Raw genomic sequence first — 24,868 nt, 5'->3', positions numbered from 1 at the left:
AGTAGTAATCTCTGGGGCTGTGCCCCAAAGTCAGAAACTGTCACAAGTGAGGCTCCCCCACTTCCTCCCCCGCACCACTGGAGGGAGCCTTCACCGGAATATTGAACTACCATCATTCAGACTACATTTCCCATAGGCCCTCATTCCTAGGACTGATTGCGCACACACCTGCACCACATCACACTCACACTATTTAAGCACCCGGTGATCATTATTTTTGCCCCGGTGATCATTTCTAAGCGTTTTCTGTGGATTGTTATACTGTTGCCGTCTGGACTGTTTACATCTTGTGATTCTCTGCTGCCTGCCTTGATCCTTGCCTGTTCACTGGACTGTGTTAGTTTGCCGCCTGCCCTGATCTCTGCCTGCTTCCTGATACCGTCTGTCTTCCGCCTGCCTCGACCATTGCCTGTCCCCGTTTACGTCTCTGCCTCTGCCCTTGCCTGTGTATATACTATTCTTAATAAAAGCTGCAAATGGATCCCCATTCTGTTGACCCATCATTACAGAAACAAAGTGACAAGCTAAGCAAGCATGGCAGGAGCATCAGAACAGGAGAATAAAATGCTTATTATTTTTCAACATCTGCTTCTGCTGTCATTACAGCGTAACAGAGTCTTTTAAAATGTCATCAAATGATTTCTGTTTTAAATATGCCTAATAAGATTTTCTGATACATAAATATTGTTACACTGAATGACATATTAGTAGGTGTTTTCTGTAAATCATGATAAGAAATGTATGATAGTCATTATTTTATTGCCCAGAAAAATATACAATTAAACAGGATACATTCTAATGTACTAGGGAAAATTTTTTTTTTAAAGTTTACAAAATTTAAAATTTGAAAAGTGGTAACCTTTTCAACTATATTAATTGTATCTTATATGTACCCTTAAGGGAGAGAGCAGGGTGATTTGAGACAGTTTTTACTTGAAGTGTCTTTAAAGTGAAGGCATGACAGTAATGTGTACAACTAAAATATGCACATACATCAGGATGTGGTGCATCCAATGATTTTGGATCTAAAATTAAAAAAAAAAAGAAAAAAAAAAAAAAAAAGGTGGTCATTGGCTCAGCTTGCCTCCAATGAGGGTTAAGTCCAGTCTGTCTTCTGTTTATAGAAGCGTGGCATGATGGTTTTTGGTCTAAAATTCAAAATGTCACAATTTCAGTGATAAAATGTCGAAATGTAGAATTACAGTCATAGTTTAATAATAATCATAAAATCGAAATGTAGAATTACAGTCATAGTTTAATAATAATCATAAGGAGGGGTGAGTTATGCCATGGCTCAACTTAACACAGGCTCAATTTACCCTACTCCCAGCATTTTAACAAATTTGTATGATCCAGCAGTTTAGCCCTACATTGTAAAAAATCAAAAGTTGAGAAAGCTTAAAGTTTAAAGCAACAAACTTCAGCAGATTTTTGAGTTTTCTCAACTTGTTGTATTCAGTTTATACAACAAAAAGTTGAAAAAAGTCAAAAATCTGCTGAAGTTTGTTGCCTTAAACTTTTAAGTTTTCTCAACCCTCATATTATAACTCCCTGAAGCACTAACACGACTTGTGAGACAAGCATCATGACTCCTTGAACATAAAAACTTTTTTTTTCTGTAAGCGTATCACTGCTTAACTGTAGGATCACAGCATGATGCATATGCACACCAAAGTATATGATATTTTTTCACATTTATATCACTCAACTCAAGAGTTTTTTAATTTTTTAAACTTTTAATCAAAACTTTTTTAATCAAACATCAGCTCTGATGAGTATTGTGTATAAAGGGTTTTTTCTGTAGAGCAGACGTCAACGGTTTAATGTGAGCAGGAATGGAAAAAGCGCTTCAACCACACGCTGTTCACAGACGCACCATTCACGCCTCAGACACAAACTCGAAAACTGACATCAAAGACAAACGTCCCGCATTGGACACGTTCTCATGAACAAGCTGTCCAACAGATCAAACCACATTTCTGTACAGATGTGAATAAACGAGACCAGCAGAGTCTTCACTCTTCACTCCTTTTGAAGAGTATTTTGCATCTACATTTTGCACTTTTTCGTTAGATTTATACACATGGTCTGTTTAAAACTTTAGTCAAGCATGAAATGCTCCAATAGACCATAAGATTTAGAAAATTTATTAAAAAGGCAAGTTTGTTTTAAGTTTTAAGGAGAGAATGTGATTTAATCTTGAATTATTCTAGTTTAAACATTGATCCTGCTCGATGTCTGCTGGGATTTCCTGATACAGTGTGGTGATTCTCATGAAAAACTCAACCATAGACTCACAGCTGGGTCTTTACTTAGAAAAACACTGAAGTTTGATCATCTTCTCATTGTGATAGGTGCATAATCCACATGATCCTCCTCTTCAGCTTTCTGTGAAAAACACAAGATATAGAGTTTTATATAGTTATAGTTTTTGTAATAACATTTATCAGCACTGCATGCAAGCTTAAGCATCTTGAAGAATGACATCAAACAGCATCTATATCAGTGGTTATCAACCGGTTTTGCATGTTAGGGGTAGTTCTGTTTCAGGAACTTTATTAAGTTTAACAAAACATTATTTGTTTAAACTGACTTGTTCTTGTCTTGTCGTACAAACTATTAAGTGTTGTAATGTGTTTCTCAATATAGATACAGATCTTTTATAGATGGGTGATTCTCACAAAACCATTAAAACACTACGACAGTGAAGATTTTAAATATAAAACATGTAATTTACTAATATAAACAAATATCATAATGAAACATAGGAATGAATTATTTTTGTATTTTATTGAATTTTTCTGCTGAAATTCTCATTTCTGCAACTTATGTATCATTACCGACACAGGTGTTCATTTTATGTTAATTTAATAAATGGAAAAATAATAGTTTGAATTGAAATGCATGTGAGGAAAACTACATCTGACTCTCTGCTGAAATGATACAAACACACAACATCAATTAATAATAAATAATCTTACTGATTTACGTGCGTTTCTTTTGTAGAACACTGGATCAGCGTAAGTGATCTCGTCCTCATGAGTCTGACCTGTTTCAACAACAACAATTGATACATTAAAACAACAGAACTCAATCATAACGAGTTATTAAAGGGCTTTCAGAGATAAAACAACAATGCACACATTATCATTAAATGTTCAACACTGCAGTTTATAAAAAGTGGCATCAACAAATTTAATTTGACATTAAGCTTAAATAGACAGAGATGTTAATTTAAGCTCCAGCTGCAACTTAACATGTAAACTTATGTTCAGAAAATGGAGAAAGATTTTTTTAAATTAATGCAGATTTGCATTTCTGTTTTTTTTTTTAAATGTTTTCATCAGTTTGAGAAATGCTGAATCTCTTTTTTTGTTTTGTCAGTGAGACGAGTAAAGAGTGCTGTCACCCAGTGTCATTATAAACAAATAGATGTGTTCTAAAATGAATGTAATTCATACAATAACTGCACTTATTAGTTGATTTTCATATAAATGATCTAGAGGGTGTTAACTGCAAAATAATGACAATAATTATTGATTAAATGATAATTAGGGCTGTCAATTGATTTAAATATTTAGAGTATATTGTCAAAGTTTTATTTATTATAATACTTGTTAATAAAAGCGAAAAGGAAACTCTTGCCTTCTTGACTGTTTTTTCTACATTTCTTGCAGATCCAGAAAATCCCGACTGCAGCAACAATCAACAGAGATCCAGCAGAGATCAACACTATGTACAACAAGGGTAGGATCTGATCTGTAATGGATAAAATAAGCCATTAGATCTAAAACAAACACTGAGACATCAGCAATGTATAGCTGAGAGTAAATCAATATTAATATCATCATACCTGCACATGTGTGACAGAGTTGAGTGATGTCCAGATGTTGAGTCTGGTGTCTGATGGGATTGTTCAGCACACAGCTGTAGGTGTTTTTATCCTGATATTCCACCTCCAGAGGTAGAGAGAGACTGATGCTGAGATCAGACACACTGATGCTGGACAATAAACTGTTTCCTTTGTACCAGGAGAGAGTCACATGACTCACATTCACAGCTGAACACAACAATGAACAATTTGATGATGAGGATGATGAAGAACATTGTGAAGAGTTACTGCTGATGACAGGAACAGGCAGACGAGCTGGAAAACATGAGAGAAATATTGATAAATCTACACAACAGTGTTATTTTGGGTTCAGTGTGTTGATGATGAGCAGTGATTGTGTCTGTCATCTTAACCTATAACATCATTAAGCATTTCAATATGGTAATAGCTAATAAAACATGAAGCACAGTACAAATGACCTTTTTACTCACCATAGACAGAAATATTGAATGCTTTTGATGACAGTTTAGCTGTAATTATCTTTACTTCATAGAGTCCAGCATGTTTAGTTGTGATGTTTGTGAAATGTGAAAACATCTAATCAACAATCTTATTTTCAGTTCAGTGTGTTGAGTGAGTTTTGTGTGAGTGTCTGTCATCTCACGTATTGAAATATTTAATCATTTTATCATATAGAAGTTAGCATAAATGCTCTCTCTACTCACCATATACAGAAACACTGAATGTTTTTGATGATTTTTTTGCTCCAATTATCTCTAGTTTATAAACTCCAGCATGTTCAGTTGTGATGTTTGTGATGGTCAGAGATCCAGTTTGATTGTCCAGCTTCAGTCTGTCTCTGAATCTCCCATCAGGACCATCATCATATATGGAGGAGATTTGCTTAGTCCCCATTTTAGCTATGAAAGACTTTTCAGCTCCAAATCCCCACAGTATATCTCCATCTTCATGTATTTCAGTAAAATCACTGTTTAGAGTGACAGAATCTCCCTCCATCACTGACACTGAATCACCAAACACACCTGATGAACAGACAGATTTTACACTGATTCAGACTCTTGTTGGTTTAGAAAGCTAGTCTGTAAACTTTACCGGCAGCAGAGATATGAAACAAAATGAAAAGTCACACACACGTATATGAACAGACAGACATTAGAGAATTTGCTCTGTAATGTGTTTTAAAGTTATTTGCTGTGGAGCAAAATAAAAGTTTCATGATAAATTAATTACAGCCTGAAAGTACAAGCTTAAATATATTCAAGGCATTTGTTATTATTGAATTTCCATGACTTTTTATAATTACTGTAGGAGTATTTAAAATTATGTAAATGATGTTATAGAAATTACTTAGGGATGATTTTCATTGTAATCACTGAAATTAAGATTTCTAAAACAGCGACAGATTTGAACACAGTAGATGAAAATAATCTAATTTGAACTTATTACTCTGAAATGTGAATAAACGACACAAATGTGTTTATAACTTACCGATCAGACTCCAGCTGCACAAACAGAACAAAACAAACATGTGAAACATTTTCAGCTGTTCAGAGAAACGCCTGATCTAATAATACTGTCAATGAAAACACAACTGAGCTAAAGAAACAACAGAAGAAATATTGCGTGTGAATCTTCCCCCGACAGAGTCTGACCCTCCTAATACACACACACACACACACACACACACACACACACACACACACACACACACATTAAATATAGTTATATATGTGATATCAAAATGTTCATCTGCCTCTTAGTAACAATGTAACTGTTCTTAATAATATTATGAAGAACATTTATTTTTATCATTTAATACTGATAGTTTTTAAAAGCTGTTTCCTGACTGTAATAAATATATAAAAATAGAAGAATATTGTCTGAATATTGGATGAACTACACTTCATGGTAAATTATAGGCTAAATGGTTATATATATTTATTCAGTTCTCAATTATAGCTTATTGAAAAAAGTACAAAGTTAAAATTGTATGATCTCAGTAGAAGTTTTTTATTTACTTCTATTGCATAGTGGCGCTAAACTTGGAAAGGTGAATTTCTGGTTATGATAGATGATGCTCTAGTAGTATAGTTTTACTTTATTGTTTTTGTATATCTTTTACATTTTGTTCACCTGTTTTATATCGTCTTAATTTTATGTACAGCACTTTGCTAAACCTAAAATGTGCTTTATAAATAAATAATGAAATGATACTATGCATTATCACTGATTCTGTGTACCCTTACCAAAAAACTGTTTAACTTCTGTATTCATAATTCATTTATTTTATATATTACATTATATTATATTTATATTTTAATATAGCAGGTGTTTCACTAGTGACAGACTCTTAATATAGACTTGTGTTTTTCCACTGCTAAAATAACGTAATCTCTGATCAGTCACGTGACATTAACTGTGTCACACTTCACACCAACAAAGACAAAACAGAACTGCGAGTGAGAAAGTAATGCTTTTTATTGAATTTTGATGGATTTGTTTTGTGAACCAAACCTGTAAGTCAGAAAACAGATCAGAACCTTAAAATATAACTAAATTAAACTGCATAATGTGTAGTTACTGCATTTTGCCTTTGGATAACAGCACTGTTACCCCCGCTGAAAAAAACAAGCAAACAATAGAAACCGTCACAGAATTTGTAATGGTTTTACTGGTTATAATGGGAATTGTATTGGATTTAATGGAAACTGTAATGGTCGCTGTTGGTCTCTACTGGTAATTTGTCATCTTTTATTGGTGGCTTGTTAAAACCACTAAATCCTAATGGAATATGTCCCAAAACACACTACAGGAAACAACTTTTAACGGTTTTAATGGTTAACAGTTGTTGTTTGTAATGTTTGTAATGGCATTTTCTAGTGGAAACTATTAGAATTTCTGTGACGGATTCATTTGTTTGTTTGTTTGTTTGTTTTGTTTGTTTTCAGCAGGGATAAGAAATGAAGTTAGCAGCGTTTCTCCTTTAGTTTGTTTCTCCCCAAAACTGATGAAAAATACAACCACTGAACATCTGCATAATGCCATAAATATTACAACAGTGAATCATACATTGAATTTATTATTAAAATGACTCTCAGACATTGACTGATAAAGGCAGGATGTGATCTTTATTAAAAAAAAATATGGTGTGATATCAAGAATAATTCTTAATAACTATGTGTAACTTGTGTTCTTGCTGGAAATAACTATTGAAACTAGCTCTGCATATCAAAGCATGTAGAGTATATAAGGTAATAATTATACAGTATATAGAGATTCCCTCGAATATCATTAACAATATTTTCATATTGATTTCCTGATTATTTTCACAGTAAAACACAGTAAAAACTGTATCCAGAATTGTTGCTTGTGTTGATTCTCACAACCCCTAAACTCAACTACAGACTCAGAGATTGATGCAGGAGTTTACAGTAAAAATTATTACACAAAAAGATTGAATCATCTTCTCATGCTGACAGACACATACTCAACATGACTGTACTCTTCAGCTCTCTGTGAAAACACAAGATCACAAGAAAATAAATATATCAGTGGTTTTGGAAAATAATTGATATCAAATATTGAAATGTAATAATATTAACATGAGCTGCACAGGCCTAACTATGATAAATTATAGTCATAACACAAGCTGAATAGGAAAATATCTGTTACTCTCTTAATGATCGTTATACAGACAAAAACACTCAATGTAAATTAATAATAAATGATCTTACTGATTTATGTGTGTTTCTTTCGTAGAACGTTGGATGATGAAACAGAACAGCTGAAGTTTTCTCATCTTCACAAATCTGAACTGTTTGAACAACAAATAGATGAAAAGAATCGTGTGTACAACATGTGATTCATTAGCGCTGTCAAAGATGAAGTGTTACTGCACTCAATAAATGAAATATATTGGATGCTGTAGATTTTAAAAAAAAATTACATGCAAAAACCAATAACCACACACATTATTTAGGAATAAATGGAGTTACTAAAATATGGGCTACAGAGTATATTTTTCAGACATACTATAACTAATAATAATAATTAATATTTGTTATAACACTTGTTAAATGCAGTAACACTTGCCTTCTTGATCAGTTTTTCTACATTTTCTGCAGATGCAGAAGATCCCGAATAGAGTTATAATTATCACAGATCCAGCAGAGATCAACACTATCAGAGAGACTGAGACTGGAGGAACTGAAGGAGAGGAAAAGAGAGACAGTCATTAATGTAAGTGAATCTGTCAGTTTGATCTACAACAGAAGACAGAGATCAGATCAGTAAATAATCACATATATCAGCTCTGTCGTTACCTGCACATGTGTGACAGAGTTGAGTGATGTCCAGATGTTGAGTCTGGTTGCTGATGGGATTGTTCAGCACACAGCTGTAGGTGTTTTTATCCTGATATTCCACCTCCAGAGGTAGAGAGAGACTGATGCTGAGATCAGACACACTGATGCTGGACAATAAACTGTTTCCTTTGTACCAGGAGAGAGTCACATGACTCACATTCACAGCTGAACACAACAATGAACAATTTGATGATGAAGAACATTGTAAAGAGTTACTGCTGATGACAGGAACAGGCAGACGAGCTGAAAAACATCAACGAATAAAAGGTATACAGATAAATCTATAAAAATGCTTGTTTCTTCACTACTGTGAAAGATCTAGACAGTTATGGATATGATATTTATAATATTTAAGTTAATAGTATATTTAGTATAGTACTCAATAATCCTGTAAATTCCTGTTGTCATCTCACACACTAAAACCTTAAATCATTTTAAAATGAAAATAGTTCCAGTAAAATAAAACAAGAATATGTGAACGTTTGGACAGATGATCTCTACTCACCATAGACAGAAACACTGAATGTTTTTATTGTCAGTTTCACTCCACTTATGTCTAGTTCATAAACTCCAGCATGTTCAGCTCTGGTGTTTGTGATGGTCAGAGATCCAGTTTGATCGTCCAGCTTCAGTCTGTCTCTGAATCTCCCATCAGGACCATCATATGTGTGGAAGATTTGCTTCTTTTTCTTTATTTTAGCTATGAGAGATTTTTCAGCTCCAAATGTCCACTCTATGTCGTCATCTTCATGTATTTCAGTAAGATCAGTGTATAAAGTGACAGAATCTCCCTCTATCACTGACTCTGAATCACCAAACACACCTGATGAACAGACAGATTTTAAACTGATTAAAGCTTCTGATGTTTTACAAAGCCTGAAATCTGCTGCAGATTTTCTCATTTAAATGTGAAGTCGAGAACATCCAGAACAGCCGCAGAAACACAAAGAAAGGTGAGAAATACGAAAAGACAAACATTTATTTGTGCAACTTAATTTTAAACTTAATTTTAAACACAGATGAACAAAATCAGGGATTATAATTCTAACATGTGAACTTAAATTTACGGTTATTTTTGTCCACAATGGATTTGCAATTGTAATTTTGACTGTCTAGAAAGGTTAGCTCTTGCTTTTTGAAATGCTGAAATTGTCTGTATAAACTGTTACTGTAAACTGCTGTTAATGTTACAGACAGGAAAAAGCAGACAGAGAAAACATTACAGCAGCACTTACATTTATTTATTGTAAAGTAAAACCAGAAAAGTCTGTAACTTTTAAACAAAGTTTAAAGTTTATTGCAACACAATTATTAGATAAACCTTTATTTAATCTAAATTGAAGCTTAATCATTATTGGTGCAACACAACCTTAATCATTTGTTTTAAAGTCATCTGCTATAGAGGACAATCAGTGTTTAAAGTCACATCATTTATTGACAACAAATACATAATAACTGCAGATTCAAAGTACAGATTTAACTGTGCTTGATATTTTCAATACATTTTATTTAAATGAAATATTTTGACTAAAGACTGAATCAGACTGAATCTGTTTCAAATTCTCTCAGGGTTTCTGCGCATTTCAACTAATAAATTTCCATAACTTTTGTAGATGTCTATGATCACTGCAGAAATATATATAATTTTTTTTTTTTTTTAAAGAGTATAAAATGGCCTGATATTTGAAACCAACTTGAGCCTCAATGCAGAGTAAAAACAGAGATTTACAGTCACTGTAGAGATTTCCATTATTGTCATGACCTTTCTAGACCTGGAAATTTCAATTTAAAATTCTGAACAGAAACTGAATTTAAAGTAGGTGGATTTCACAATATTCATTATTCATTTAATAACAACAGATACAAATAATCTAATTTGAAAAGTATATGCTCAGGAAAAAAAAAGAAACAAAAAGCTGTCAGTGGGGCCGAACCCTTTCAAAAAGTGCACTTATTTATTCCTAATGGGGTGCATTAGTATCTTAAAGGTATATATTAGTACCTAAATTCATATCGTATGTTTTGAAAGTGTGCCGCACCAGAGACAGCTTTTGTACCTTTTTTCTGAGAGTGTAGCAGCCGCTTTACTCTGAAATGGAAAAAAAATTAAACATAAAAAATGTATTTATAACTTACCAATCAGACTCCAGCAGCAAAAACAGAACAAAACAAACATGTGAAACATTGTCTTCATCATTTCAGTGTCTGATCTAATAAAACTATCCTCTGAACGCATTAAACCTGTGTGAATTCTCCAGCGACAGAGTTTGACCCTCCTAGTTCAATCGCTTCATTTGCATAATGATATAGTTAATGACTGTTACTAAGACTTTAACTGTGGATAATATATATTTATCATTTAACATAGTTTTTGAAAAGTAGTTATAACTGTGGTAAATGACTAAACTGTAGTGATTTTAAAATTGTGTATAATTATTCAGTTCTCAATTTAAAAAAAAAAGTACGAAGTTAAAAACATGTAAGACCTCATTTAAGCTTCTGAGTCAAACTGAAACCTGCTGCGGTCGGTTTTTCTTTCTTTTTTTGTGGACAAACATCTCATGAGTGAGAGAATTGGCTCTGAGATCATGTGTGATTGTGTTAGTTTGTGAAGAGTTTCTTCCTGTCCTGCTTCTGTATGAACAGCTTTGAACTTTAATCTACAGAAACATGATGAGAAACTGTTTCACACAGAGACAGAAACACAACAGAAACACATTGATCATATTTAACACTGACATTTTTATTTATTTGTTTGTTTGTTTGTTTGTTTCTACTAGGATGATTTATTACAGGTGAAATCATGATGTGGGTTTATATGATGTTCATTAAGTTCATTCATGATCATTCATGAGTCTCTTGTATGTTTGTTTGAGGAGTGAATGTGTGAATCAATGATGTTCTTCTGCTGTTTGTTACATTTACAGACTGAAGATCATCAGACTGATCTCTGAACATCACAAACACCAGAAACACAGACTGTATAAACTACAGATCAACAGCAGCATCATAAAGAGCTTCAGTGTTTCTGTCATTATTAAGTGTAATTTAGTCATTCGCTGCTTTTAAATACAGTTTAGTGTTTTGAAATCAATCAGATCAATGCTGTCTTTGACAAAACTGGCTTTGAAACTGACACTTAAACCCTAAAACCATGTCAATAGTGTTGTCAGCACATCCTGATGTGTTTTAGGCCTACTACAGTCAGAAGAACACCAGCAGTATAAAGTATTCTTATAGTTTGTGTTTCTGGTGTAGAACACACATAGGCCTACAAGAGAAAAAAATTCATTGTTGGTCGGCGCCACCTGGTGCGCAGGCGTGAATTAGCTTAAGGCGATCAGTCGTTTCGAGTTTGGTGTGAAAGGTCCGTTCTTTGGCGATTCGCCTCACTTTTTTTCGCATTGCACTCAGCGTGAAATTGTCTGTTTTGTGTTGATCTCACAGTGATGAAGCTGTTTAACTGCTGTTCTTCAAAAACACACCAGATTGAGCCAGTTATTAGTTTAAACAATAGCATACAATTGGTAATCGACTTGGTTGGCATTACTGGGAATGCCCATGAAAACATCATATCCGTTTATGCCGTGGGGGGGAAACAAACCATTCGAATTAACGTTGGTAGACCTTGTTAGGCGCTTGATTTTTACTCTTCATAATAATAACGATTGATTATTGCTTGGTACAATGCTTAAAAGTTGCTGTGTGGCGTTCTGCACCTCTAAGAAGTTAAAAAAAAAACACGATCTGAAGTTTTATATGCTGCCAAATAAACCGACAGAGCTGGTGTTCTGACAATTTGTGCTCAGATTTTTGCTACCTCCCATTGAAACAGTAGGTAGCACAATTCGACAGCGAAAAATGCTACCTATCATATTGTGCTTTATTAATGTCTACACCTACCCCAACCCTAAACCTACCCTTGCAACAATGCAAATACATTAACTTTGTGTTAATTTATCATGACAAAAATGATGTTTATTTTTATGAATATTGGTGTGCACACGTGCCCAAGTAGGACAATCTCAATCCCTGATATTTTGTGATGTAAAACCACTCCCATAAAGCCACTGGTGAAAAAATTGTGAGCCTCCAGGGACCTGTAATTCTTCATGTTGCTCTGCAAGTAGATTCCTGCGTGATATAGCACATCGTGAATATAAGCTAATAGCATTGAGTTAACGTCGCTGCTACAGTCAAAACTATGCATGGAATGTATTCATTTAACATGCCAAGACATACTAGTATTATATAACATAACTTTAATGAACATGGAATAACAATATAGACTTATATATTAGGATATATATATATAGGATTACCCTAGGATACTGATAGCCTATTATAGTCAGATTGAATAATCTAAGATTAGCCGTCTCTTACCTGGAGATTCAATTAGGTAACAAAAAATGTCAGGAAACGACACCTCTGGTCATTCCGTTGGGTCATTTGTCCAGTCACAGATACTGTACGGACAATCCGTTCAACACGGCTCAGTTTTTCAATGTATCAGAAGTGATTCTAGGTATGTCATACTTGTTTAAAGGGGTGGTTCATTGTATTTTTCATATTTTACCTTTATTCTACACCGCTGTTTCCACTGTCATTGGAACGGCCGGTTTGACTTCCTGCTTCTATGATACCACCAGAGATTGTATATTATAGGGAGATGAGAGGGTCTGTATCTCTTACCATTGGAGAAAAAGTAACGGCTAACTTAATCACGTGCGGCACCTCAGCCTATCGTGTAATGGCCTCTGGTCTCCTTTCCTGCGTACCGGCAGTACCACCCGCTCATAGTAGCAGGCGTCTGGAAACGCCACGTCCCTTACCAATAGTTGCATGTGCTCGGTGGAAATGTAAATAATGATCTATTATTAATAATCTATTGCCGTATCAAATTGAGCCCTAATCAGACCCATATAGCAGTAATGATGATGAGGGTCAAGCAGAACCTCTGCAAGCATGGTTTTTAAAGGACGTTTATGAATGGTAAGTATTTTTGTTTGTATTTGTGTCAAAGTGTTTACATATACTGTCACTTGTAAATGTTACTGCTGTTTGTTAACTTTCCTGATTAAAGCTTTACTGTAGCTGAATACATGACTGAGTAGTAGCATTTTTGTAAAGGTATCGTTTAATTTATAGCATGAACAACTGTTTGTCTATGAACATAGAAGTTTGTTGGTGTTTGTTGGCATTTGTTGGAGAAGTATGTGATAGAATTTAGCAAAGCAAAAATGCGCTGGTATTTGTTTACGTCCTTGATGCAACTAAATCAAGGACCCCCTCACAGGTTCATCCTCACAGAGTCAAACTGAAAGTGTCTGCGGTCAGTTTCCTACAGAGGTGTGGTTTGATCTCTTGGGTCTGCAAACATCTTGTAGGTGAGAGTGGGCATTCAGTGCGTGTTCAGTTTGTAGATGCACAGTTTCTTCCTGTCCTGCTACTATGAGCAGACATTTAAAGAGATAGTTCACACAAAAAAATAAAATTCTGTCTTTACTCACCCTTCAAATTATCTTCTTCTGTGTTCAACAGAACAAACAAACTTATACAGATTTGGAACAACATGAAAATGTTGGTAGCAAAACAGTTGTTGACATTGACTTCCATTGTAGGAAAAAAAAAAAATACTCTGGAAGTCAATGGCTACCATCAACTGTATGGTTACCCACATTCAGTAACTCAGAACAAGAAACTCCTACAGGTTTGGAACAACATAAGCCTGAGTAGAATTGTCATTTTTGGGTGAACTATCCCTTTAAGACTTTTTAATCTACTGAACAAAACAAGATGAGAAACTGCTTGACACTGAGGGAGAGAAACAATAACAAAACTATCATATTTAACTGTCTAAAAGTTAAGAATGTTTTCACTCTGATAAAAGTGTAAATCAGTAAAGTTCTTTTTGTTTGTTTGCATGTGTTATATTATGAATCCAGTCATATTTCTCTACCTACCATCTTTAGGATATGCAGAAAGACTTTTTCACAGATCTTCACAGTTTTTCATTTTTTCACACTCTCCAAAAATAATTTATAATTATTTTTTAATTCCTTCTAGTTTTGTCAGTGTTCAGACAGAAAGAATGTGTGAAACGAAGCTTTTCAAAGCTTTGAATCAATTGCTTCGCAAAGTGATTCACTGGTTCGAATCGCCACACGCTGGTGACTCCTGCTGGTCAGAAAAGTGTAAAAGCAGCGAAAACTCAGTTCAAACATGCATAAAAACAGCTTTTACAAACCCATTAGAAGGTCTTGGCAATTAATAAGTCATTTAGCACCATTAAATATGAAGTGTCTTTATAATATGTGATAGACCTATTTTATTAGGCTAAATTTCCGGGTTTGTTTTGTTTGTTTTATGGAGAGCTAATCAGTCCAATAAGAGACTTTTAACTACAGCTTTTCATTTTATTTAACAAATGTGTTATTAAATGCGCAGAAATGTATAAAAACTGATCCGAGAAGGTAAAAATCATACACACTTGTTCGTGGGTTCACAGTGATCATCGCCCCCTAGCGGCGCACCATTGGAATTTCTGAATAGTACTGAAATCACGTGACTGTGGCAGTTTGATACACGCTCTGAATCGCCGTATCAAAACAAATGACTTGCAAAAGTGTCGAAGGACCATGAATTGTGTTTCGAAAGCACCCATTACTAATTCCTTATATTGGTTCTTCAGTTCTTCCTCTGTGAGCAACTGCAGCATCTATTTATAGCGCACTGTGTCGGGTAAAATTAGAGCTATTATTAGAGAGATGTGACTTTCTGCTTTGGACACTAGAGGGCGATGATGTGCTTGTGCTGATTTTGCCAAAATACCTAGCAGAACATGTGAGATACTGTGAACAACTGTGCATCGATATTCAGTTTTCTCTTTACACAGGAAGGGTGGGATCAATATTTAATAAAGTTAGTAAATTTCCATACGTGTTAAGATACAAATAAAACATTTAGTTGAGTTTCTGGGTGCTTTGCCACTTGTGAATCACTAAATTAAATTAATACAGAGCAACACAATTTCAGATACAACAATATCAACTTATGAGAGCTGCAAAAGAAAAAAAACAACAACATTAGATTAAAGAGGAAAAAAAAAAAACCAGTCAGGAAGAAAAACATCCTGGCAGAGATGTTGTATTTGATCAGTGTTTGGTTTTGATATTTCCATACACGGGCTCCTTTGATTTCTGCAAGGAAAAATATACAGTCAGTCAAAAGCAACAGTTTAAAACATTTTTAAAATTATAATAACAGAATTTAGGTTCAGATTCACTCAGAGTGAATATGCATGCTTTACAAGACCTTATTAAAGTTTCTGTAAACTAATTTATTTGATAAGTCGAAGTTTTAAAGATTTGAACATTTTAATTGATTGTAGCTTATGTATTATTTAATGATCACTGTCGTCTAGTTGATGTATATATTTTTATCTGGAGGATAGCCTGTATATTTTCTAATAGGCGTTCCTTCCACTGTATTGTACTGATCATTTGCATTAGGCTGATCACGTTGCATTGTCAACGGTCACTGTCCCATATCGGCGAAAGTCATCGGCTTATTCAAATGAATGATATTCACTTTCTTGCTGACAATCAGCCACTTGTAGCTAGTGTAGCTAGAACTCATTCATCTACAAAAATCTTTTTCGTATGAAAAAAGTCAATGGGGACCAGAAACTATCTAGTTATCAACATTCTTCAAAATATCTTCTTTTGTGTTCTTCAGAAGAAAGAAACTTTTTCTGAGATTTTGAAGCCCAAAAAAGTGGATCTATTCATCATAAAAGTATAAAGGCCTTTGGAAGCAAATTGATGGGTTTTAAATGTCCATATTTAAAACTTTATAAACTATCGAAATCCTCTAACATTTCTCTTTAAAAATTCTCATTTTAGACTTCTAGTTTGTGAGTGGTGTTTTGTTTTCCTTTATCCTCTGCCCTTCCACATTCTGACGCATACGTCATGCGTCAGGTCAGAGGTCACTCTTCCGCCATAACTCAACTCAAGCTGTTGCCAGAAACCAGTTATTATAATTTTTAAAGTATTAAATATAGCAATATTTCTTACAAAAACCAAATCGCTTCACTTCAGAAGGCCTTTATTAACCCCCTGGAGCCGTGTGGATTACTTTTATGATGGATGGATGCACTTTATTGGCTTCAAAATCTCAAGTCCCATTCACTACTATTATAAAGCTTGGTAGAGCCAGGATATTTTTTAACATTCTGATTGTGTTTGTCTGAATGAAGATAGTCATATTATACAGGATGGCTTGAGGGTGAGTACGTAAAGGGTTAGTTCACCCAAAAATGAAACTTCTGTCATTAATTACTCACCCTCATGTCGTTCCACACCTGTAAGACCTTCGTTTATCTTCGGAACACAAATTAAGGTTTTTTTTTTTTTTTTTAAAGTTATATTTATGGGGTTTTTTGTGCCTTTATTCCGATAGGACAGTAGAGAGCAGACAGGAAAGCATTGGGCAGAGAGCAGGGGCAGGATCGGCAAAGAACCCCAAGACGGGAATCAAACTCGGGTCGCCGTGAACGCATTTGCGCCATGTGTCGGCGCACTAACCACTAGGCTATTGGCGCCGACACAAGTTAAGGTATTTTTGATGAAATCCGAGAGGTACATGACTTGTCCATTGACAGCAATATAATCAACGCTTTCAAGTAGGGATGGGAATCTCTAGGCACCTCACGATTCGATTCGATTTTCGATTCAGAGGGCTGCGATGCGATGATAAAACGATTATCGATGCATCTTTTTTTCTATACAGATTTTCTTTTTTCTCACTGTGTGACTGCTTGGTACTTTTAAAGCAAAGTATTTGTAATGATCCATAATGAATTGCTTCAAATGTCTTTTATTAATAAAACAAATGGAAGTGATTTGGCAAGTCAGCTGGAAGGTTACATTTGCCAGCATATGTCCCAGCATTGCAAAGAACCAACAGGAAATCAAATGTGTGCCTGAAGCAGCATACTATAAGTATTATTATTAAATTAATACAGACTTCAGCATATTCTGAATCACTAACATAAAATAATAGACTTCTAACCAACATCCTCCTGTTATGTGCAATAAGCAATATAACAATATTATATATTAATAATATAGCAATAACACAACTTGCATGTAGGGTTGCATTTCCCAAAAGCATCGTAAGCCTAAGTTGAATCGTACAACAATTGCCACCAGTGGTCTCTCAGTGGTCTCAAATTAGGCTTATGATGCTTTTGAGAAACGCAGCCCAGGTTCTTTTCCACTTCAACTTCATTGAAGCCAAAGTGCTTCCATACGCTATAGCTTTTAACACAGAGAGAGCCGGTCAGATTTCTCACTCATCTATCATGGGTCTCTTACGGTGCGTATCCACTGGTGCAAAGCAAGTGGAACAGAGCGAGTCTTTTCAGTTCATTCAGTTGAGCTTCACGCTTGCACATTAGAGTGAAGCTCAACTTCCATAGAAATGAATTGAAAACGCTCGCTCTGTTCTACTCGCTCCGCGCCAGTGGATACGCACAGTGATGTGCACGCCACAGACTGTCTGGGTGCTGCACTTCCACCCTTCAGAGTTCCGCCTTTTGCTTTCCATCAACATTACGTTATCAATTAACATTTATAAAATAGATTTTTTAAATTTGTGAATCGATTCAGAATCGTCCGCGTCCACATCGCGATGCATCTAAGAATCGAATTTTTCCAAGACCCCTACTTAAAAGGTCCAGAAAGGTACTAAAGACAAAGTTAAAACAGTTGACGTGACTGCAGTGGTTCAACCTTAATTTTATGAATTGATGAGAATACTTTTTGTGCACAAAAACAAAACAAAAAACTTCCCTGTCATCTCTTCCCTGTCATTATCCTTATGCAGGTGACGCAGTAAGCACAGTGAAGGCTTCCATGTTTAGAATGCTGTCTCAGTATTGGCCAAAGCTGATCACGTGATCAGCATGATGAATGCGTGTGATGGTGACGCAGGAGCCGGCCAATAATGAGTCGGCATTCTGACGTTGAACCTGGAAGCGCTGAATGTTAACAACGTATGAGAATGACACAGAAGAGAAGATAATGTTGAATAAAGTCATTATCTTTGTGCACAAAAAGTATTGGGGGAAGCCACGTGAGAGGAGGCAATGTCTCCATCGCGCTATGATTGAATATGATTGGTTCGTGCGATTAATCCCGCCTCTTGTTTACGTGAGCGTTCCGCGCGTCAGTCTGAATGAACAAAATGATGGCGTCAATGGGAAGACTAATTAAAAAGAATTGAAAAGACCTGAAAACATGATGACTGCGGGTTTTTTGTTATTTCTCGTGATTATGATCAGCTCGGCTCAACTAATGGACGCCTTTGACTTTGTAGGCATTTTTTATTATTATTTACTTATCGGACTTTTGCCTTTTAGGTAACGAAATCATAATAGGAAAATGTAGTAAGAATGTATAACTGTCTGTAATGGACATACTGCGCAGGAATTGACAAATCTGCGGTCACTCGTTCACATCTGGAGTCACAACAAATCACACATCAGTTAAACAGTAACACCAGATAAAAAGACAACACACCCCGTTGTATGGTTAAGGTGCTTTTTGTTTCAAAGACAGTTTTCATTATTTTACTTACACACCTTTGTTTCTGCGTACACGGCGCATCTGGCACTACTTTCTCATCAAGTCTCATACCGTTATCCCGGATGGAGATAAACTAACTTTCCTCCGGGAAACACCAAAGGTGGTGGTAGGCAGAAAGTTAGGGACTGACAGTTACAGCTCACTTTTATTGTGTGGAAAAATAGATGTAATGAAAGTGAATCGAGACTGTCATTCTGTCTGAATTGTAACAGCACGATGAGTAAAATAACTTTTTTGGATGAACTTATCATTGAATATAATAGTAGTTTATTGTTATTGAGGATACAATACTTTTCTGAGAGCTAATATATTTTGATTTGTGCTAATTATAGGTATGCAAAATGGATGTACTGTACTATGTTAGTATTGACAATGAGGTGAAAACAGTAGTAGCCTATAATAGCATAAAAATGCTTTTAATGAACAAGCTGGCCATCCACGTCTGTTCACTGACCGTCTGATTCTGCAAACTTCAGTCACACTGACTGACTGCAACAACTTCTTGCAACACAGTCATAATGATCTTACCTTCTTTCGTGTTGTTGGTTTACACAATGCTGAATCAGTTTTGTCTTTCTCCTGGGTCTTGTCTGCATTAACAGTAATATAAATTGCACATTAAAACAACAGTTTTCAGTCTTATATTGAAATTTATGCATTATAAAAGATAATTATTTTAACAAATGATGATCTCCTGACCTAATTTTTTATGTTTCCTGCAGATGCACCAGATTCCGACTGCAAATATAATCAACAAAGATCCAGCAGCAGCAGCAGCAGCAGAGATCAACACTATCAGAGAGACTGAGTCTGGAGGAGGTGAAGGAGAGTAAAAGAGAGACAGTCATTAGTGTAAGTGAATGTGTACATAATCACATATCATCACTGTCGTACCTGCACATGTGTGACAGAGTTGAGTGATGTCCAGATGTTGAGTCTGGTTGCTGATGGGATTGTTCAGCACACAGCTGTAGGTGTTTTTATCCTGATATTCCACCTCCAGAGGTAGAGAGAGACTGATGCTGAGATCAGACACACTGATGCTGGACAATAAACTGTTTCCTTTGTACCAGGAGAGAGTCACATGACTCACATTCACAGCTGAACACAACAATGAACAATTTGAAGATAATGATGAAGAAGAACATTGTGAAAAGTTACTGCTGATGACAGGAACAGGCAGACGAGCTGGAAAACATGAGATAATAAACAGAAATATTTTTAAATCTAAACAATCTTTTTTCCAGCTGAGTATGTTGAGTGAGTGACAGTCAGCAAGTGTTTCTATCATCTCAAATGACAGAATGTTTAAACAATAAAAACAAGAATATGTGATGTGCAGGACAAATGATCTTTACTCACCATAGACAGAAACACTGAATGTTTTTGATGATTTTTTCTCTCCATTTATCTCTAGTTGATAAACTCCAGCATGTTCAGTTCTGGTGTTTGTGATGGTCAGAGATCCAGTTTGATCATCCAGCTTCAGTCTGTCTCTGAATCTCCCATCAGTACCATTATATGTGTTGAAGGTTTGATTCTTTTTCTTCATTTTAGCTATGAGAGAGTTTTCAGCTCCATATTTCCACAGTATATCTTCATCTTCATGTATTTCAGTAAAATCAGTGTTTAGAGTGACAGAATCTCCCTCCATCACTGACACTGAATCACCAAACACACCTGGAGAACAAACAGATTTTACACAGACTGAGACTTCTGAAGATTTACAAAACCTGAAATCATCTGTAGTTTGTAACTAAAGGTAACTGAACCATTCAGAACAGCCGCAGAAACACAAAAGCAAAAGAAAGGTGAGACGTATGAACATGTTATTAATGGTGTTTTAAAGTTATCTGCTATTTAGAGCACAATAAATGTATAATGCAACAAAGTCAATAACAAAATGAAAATTTGAATTCACTTGCAAACTTTCAGCACCTTGATATTCTTAAATATGGGACGTTTAGATCAGGGGCGTTTCCTCCGAGGAGGCAAGGGAGGCAATGCCTCCTCAAAAATTTAGGATGAGAAAATAATCCATATTACAAAAATAAAGCAACGCAAATATTACAGAATGCAACAATAAAAAGTGTACAAGTCACTCGTTTTTCTAAAGGAACACTGTCCAGCAGCGACACCCGCAGGTAAAGTTACAGCAGGAGTCTGCGTCTCTCCTGCCTCCCTTCCCCATCATAGAAAATCAGTTACACCCCCTAAGCGTGCGGTGGGTTTTGTGGGGGGTAATAGAGAATGAATGGGAGAAAGTCACATGAGAGGAGGCAACGTCTCCATCGCACTATGATTGAATATGATCGGTTATGATTGGATATGATTGGTTTGTGCGATAAATCCCGCCTCTTGTTTACGTGCGCATTTCGCGCGTCAGTCTGAATGAACAAAATAATGGTGACAATGGAAAGACTAATTAAAAAGTCACATCAAACTTGAAAATACCTGAAAACATGATGACTGTGCGGGCTTTTAGTGAGCTTAGTGAAATTAAAGATAGATCTTCGTGTCTGTGACAGTGTTTACCGAGTATGAGTGATGATCCGAAATAAGTTGACTATTAAAAAGAACAGCTGAAAATCAATACACATAAAATATATTGTTTAACCCTCTATGGTACAGTGTTGCCTCAAGGTAACATAGTCTATTTTAGTTTGTTTTTAATAAAATTAGACTTTTAAATGAACTTTTTAAAAAATAAATAAAAAATGATTGAGAATGTTTATTGATATTGTTATAGTGTCCAATTTTAAGCAGGAAAAAACACCACAAATAATTTTTTCCTTATTGATATCATATTGCATACCATACAGGGTTAAATTGTTACTGCCTTTAGTTATTGTTTTGGAATAAATGTAAAAAAGCTTAAAACACTAACTTGATGAGATTGACTTGGTTTTAATAAATAAAACATTAATTACATTGAAAATGTAAAAATAAAAAATAGAATTGTATTTGGTTTCTTTTTTTCTTTTTTGATGTAAAGTAACGTTCATTTAACGAGGAAAAAAGTAATGGACATGAATTTACATTTGAGTTAAAATAAATTAAAATAAATAAAAAACTGTGGTTATTGCTTGCCTCCTCATTTCAGAACACCACTGCACGCCACTGCTTTAGATTGGTAGATCTTTTTGACTAATGAATTTAAATGACTTTTGCTGGTGTTCAGGACTATCACATGAGCAAATGACAGCTGTCTCATAATTGTGCACACAATTGTGTGAATCTTCACTTGCCTCATGATTCATTTAGATTATGATTCTGATGGTAACGATTCGATTATGAAAGGATTCTCTAAGTATCATGATGCATCTTTTCCTCCAATTATTATATTAATAATAATTACTATATTAATAATCACAATATAGTTATTTTTGTTAAATTATCTTTGTTATTAAAAATAAGAACAATAACAAACAGTTTCACTGCATAGTGTATTCATTACAAATGAATTGCAAAAGTAGTTCAGTCAAGAACAGCAAGTGATTCATTCTTTTATTGTTTGATTAACATTAATGACACATATGGCAACAGGTTTATTAAGAGCCATACACATATGGGTTACCATCAGGGCTTGACATTAACTGTTTTGCTCACCAGCCACTATGGTTTTTCCAAAGTTACTAGCCACTCAGCATTTTCAATGGCCACAATTTTGCTGTTGGGAAATTACATTTTGTATGATTAAATTGACTTTGACATGCTAAAATTACTTGATTTTAAATCATTTTACTTGATTTGGCTAGATTTGAAACCATTTCAAACTTTCAAATCAGATTGACCACCCAAATCAAGACTACATTGTATATAAGCTGGTATGTACAGGTGGGCAATATGACCATAATAGGCCTATGATAAATTGTATAATTTATTTTAAAATTGTATACATTTATTTAACTTATTTTGTTGTTTGATTAACATTAATGACAGACAGGTATTTAATTGGGCTGCTGAATGCATGGACGTAATATACTGACACATATCCAGTTTTTACCCACCTGTTTATGTACACTTAAGCCATAACCGACTGTATTCACGCGAGATACTCCACACGATGGACATTTTGACATCTATGTGCGTGTATTTGACTATTCAGGCGCAAGGAGAACTGATCGCGCGCGCGTGAGAGAGAGAGAGAGCGCACGCGAGAAAGCGCTTCTGTTGTGTGTCATTCAGCGCGATTCCGCCTATCCCACCTTCACTAACTGCAAGTTAATCAATAAAGTAATTGTTTGATTGTAATTTTGTGCTACGACGAGCTTGGCTACCTTTGATTAGGCTATAGGCTGAAATTATATTCAACCCGCCGAAGTGTCTAGTGGGAGTGGCTGGCTTACCCGCCACAGCTGAAATCTACCCACATTTGGCGGGTTGGTGGGTGTTAATGTCAAGCCCTGGTTACCATACTTGGCCACACGTCTCATCACTTTCACTTTCGCTTAAAGGTCCACTGAAGTGCCCTGGAACGCGCAGCTTTATTCACTGTGTTGACATAATTTCCAGTGAAACAGGAAGACAGGGCGGGATATATAGAAGCTCCTCCCCTTTTTCAAAATAGCCAATAGCGTTTTCGCCTAGATCACAGCTTGGCCAAAGCCCTTGAGCTCGTAAAACCCCATTTTCCTCATAATCTCTTTACCTGTTTTTCCTCCAAATCTCCTCCACATTGCTATATATAATCGAACATTTTGTGGTCTGTGCCGACTCGCGCGTATGATCTGCTCGGTGTCTCTGGACTGGCACATGTCTCTGGACTTATACTAACATGAAAACAGACTTCATTCGCGTCAATGGAAAGCATATTTACACTGTCTGAATCGTTCCCTATGTGCCATTCACCATATAGAAACTAGTAAATGTGTGCGATTTCAGCCACAGCTTCAGTGTCTGTTTATAGTGTAGGAGGGGGCGGGACTTTAGATTCTAGAGAGCATTTGATTGGACAGAAGATTTGATGAGAAGCTGAAGTCCACAGTGATGTCATGAAAATCCGCAATCCATTTTAGCGGAAGTGACAGATGGTAAGTTTTGAATGCTTATTTCTCCTAAATGCAAATTTTGTCATTGTTTTGGAACACACCAGCTTATTCATAACCTTAAGGCTAACATAATCATACTAAAAGCTAAAAAACTTTAATTTTGATTTCACGGGAACTTTGATTGAATGTGATTTACTAAGGTTTGCGCTAGTCAATTTACTGGTGTTTGAGGCATTATCTAACACCCAAAATAGCATGTCTTAAACCAGACACTAATTTGCGCTGCATGCGTTGGTGATTATGGAAATGATCTGGCTGCATCTGTCTTCTTTAATGTGCTCATTTTCAGTAACTTTCCACACCCATTAGAGCTTTTATGGGATTATAGCGATGTCACGCTAATTTACCCTGTTTAGTAAATCTTAGATGATTTTCCCCAACTGTTCACTTAAGACATAACAGATTATGTTTGTGTGAATACATGCCAAGACACAATAAAGTGTGGTTATTGGTATCTGTTATTGGTATTTTAGGTTATTGGCATCTATAGTTCTTTGAAGAACCTTTAAGATTTTCATTGCACACAAAGTTTTTTATAGTGCAAAAAGTTTCTTTGGAGAAAAAAAAAAAACCTATTATAGAACCTAATATGAACCTATTAATGTTCATATTAAAATGCTATGCTCACTAAGAATGTTTCTTTTTAAGAACTGGTCTTTGAAAGAGAAGCAGTTGAGAGGCATCTTTCTCTGTGTGTCATTCAGCGTGAGTGAGATCTTTTTCATGGCTTATTTCATTTAATAACTCTGTTTAAGATCAAGCAGGTCCCGCACTTTATTTTCACATTCATGCATGTTCTTTTCATAAAAGAAAGAACAAAACCGAAACTGAAATATCAGACGCACATGCTTAGTTTCCGATAGACATGGGCCTACGCAACTTAATATATAATGAGAGTTCTTTATTTAGCCTACATACTTAGTAATTACATTTTTTAACAACCGATTC

At 35.3% G+C, this 24,868-nt stretch overlaps 3 protein-coding genes across 3 annotated transcripts in view; 2 read left to right on the top strand and 1 right to left on the bottom strand.

Moving 5' to 3' along the window:
* The window catches only part of LOC127519828 (SLAM family member 9-like), a 125,983-nt gene that overhangs the window by 35,912 nt on the left and 65,203 nt on the right, over window positions 1-24,868 (bottom strand). The window contains exons 3-7 of the mRNA XM_051907465.1: window positions 20,232-20,549; window positions 19,764-20,057; window positions 19,569-19,679; window positions 19,398-19,459; window positions 14,715-15,416 (exon numbers count right to left, since the gene is read on the bottom strand). Coding sequence (XP_051763425.1) covers window positions 15,372-15,416; window positions 19,398-19,459; window positions 19,569-19,679; window positions 19,764-20,057; window positions 20,232-20,549 — 830 coding nt within the window. The 3' untranslated portion in view covers window positions 14,715-15,371. Of the gene's footprint in view, window positions 15,417-19,397; window positions 19,460-19,568; window positions 19,680-19,763; window positions 20,058-20,231; window positions 20,550-24,868 lie in introns of the transcript that reaches the window.
* Window positions 1-24,868, top strand: part of LOC127519777 (carcinoembryonic antigen-related cell adhesion molecule 1-like) — a 220,092-nt gene that overhangs the window by 140,834 nt on the left and 54,390 nt on the right. The window lies entirely within an intron of this gene.
* Window positions 1-24,868, top strand: part of LOC127520214 (uncharacterized) — a 253,678-nt gene that overhangs the window by 210,014 nt on the left and 18,796 nt on the right. The window lies entirely within an intron of this gene.

This window comes from Ctenopharyngodon idella, chromosome 10 (assembly GCF_019924925.1).
Source record: "Ctenopharyngodon idella isolate HZGC_01 chromosome 10, HZGC01, whole genome shotgun sequence".
Taxonomy (NCBI): domain Eukaryota; kingdom Metazoa; phylum Chordata; class Actinopteri; order Cypriniformes; family Xenocyprididae; genus Ctenopharyngodon; species Ctenopharyngodon idella.
The sequence above is the reverse complement of the archived record's forward strand: the minus strand, read 5'-3'. Positions and strand labels throughout refer to the sequence as shown.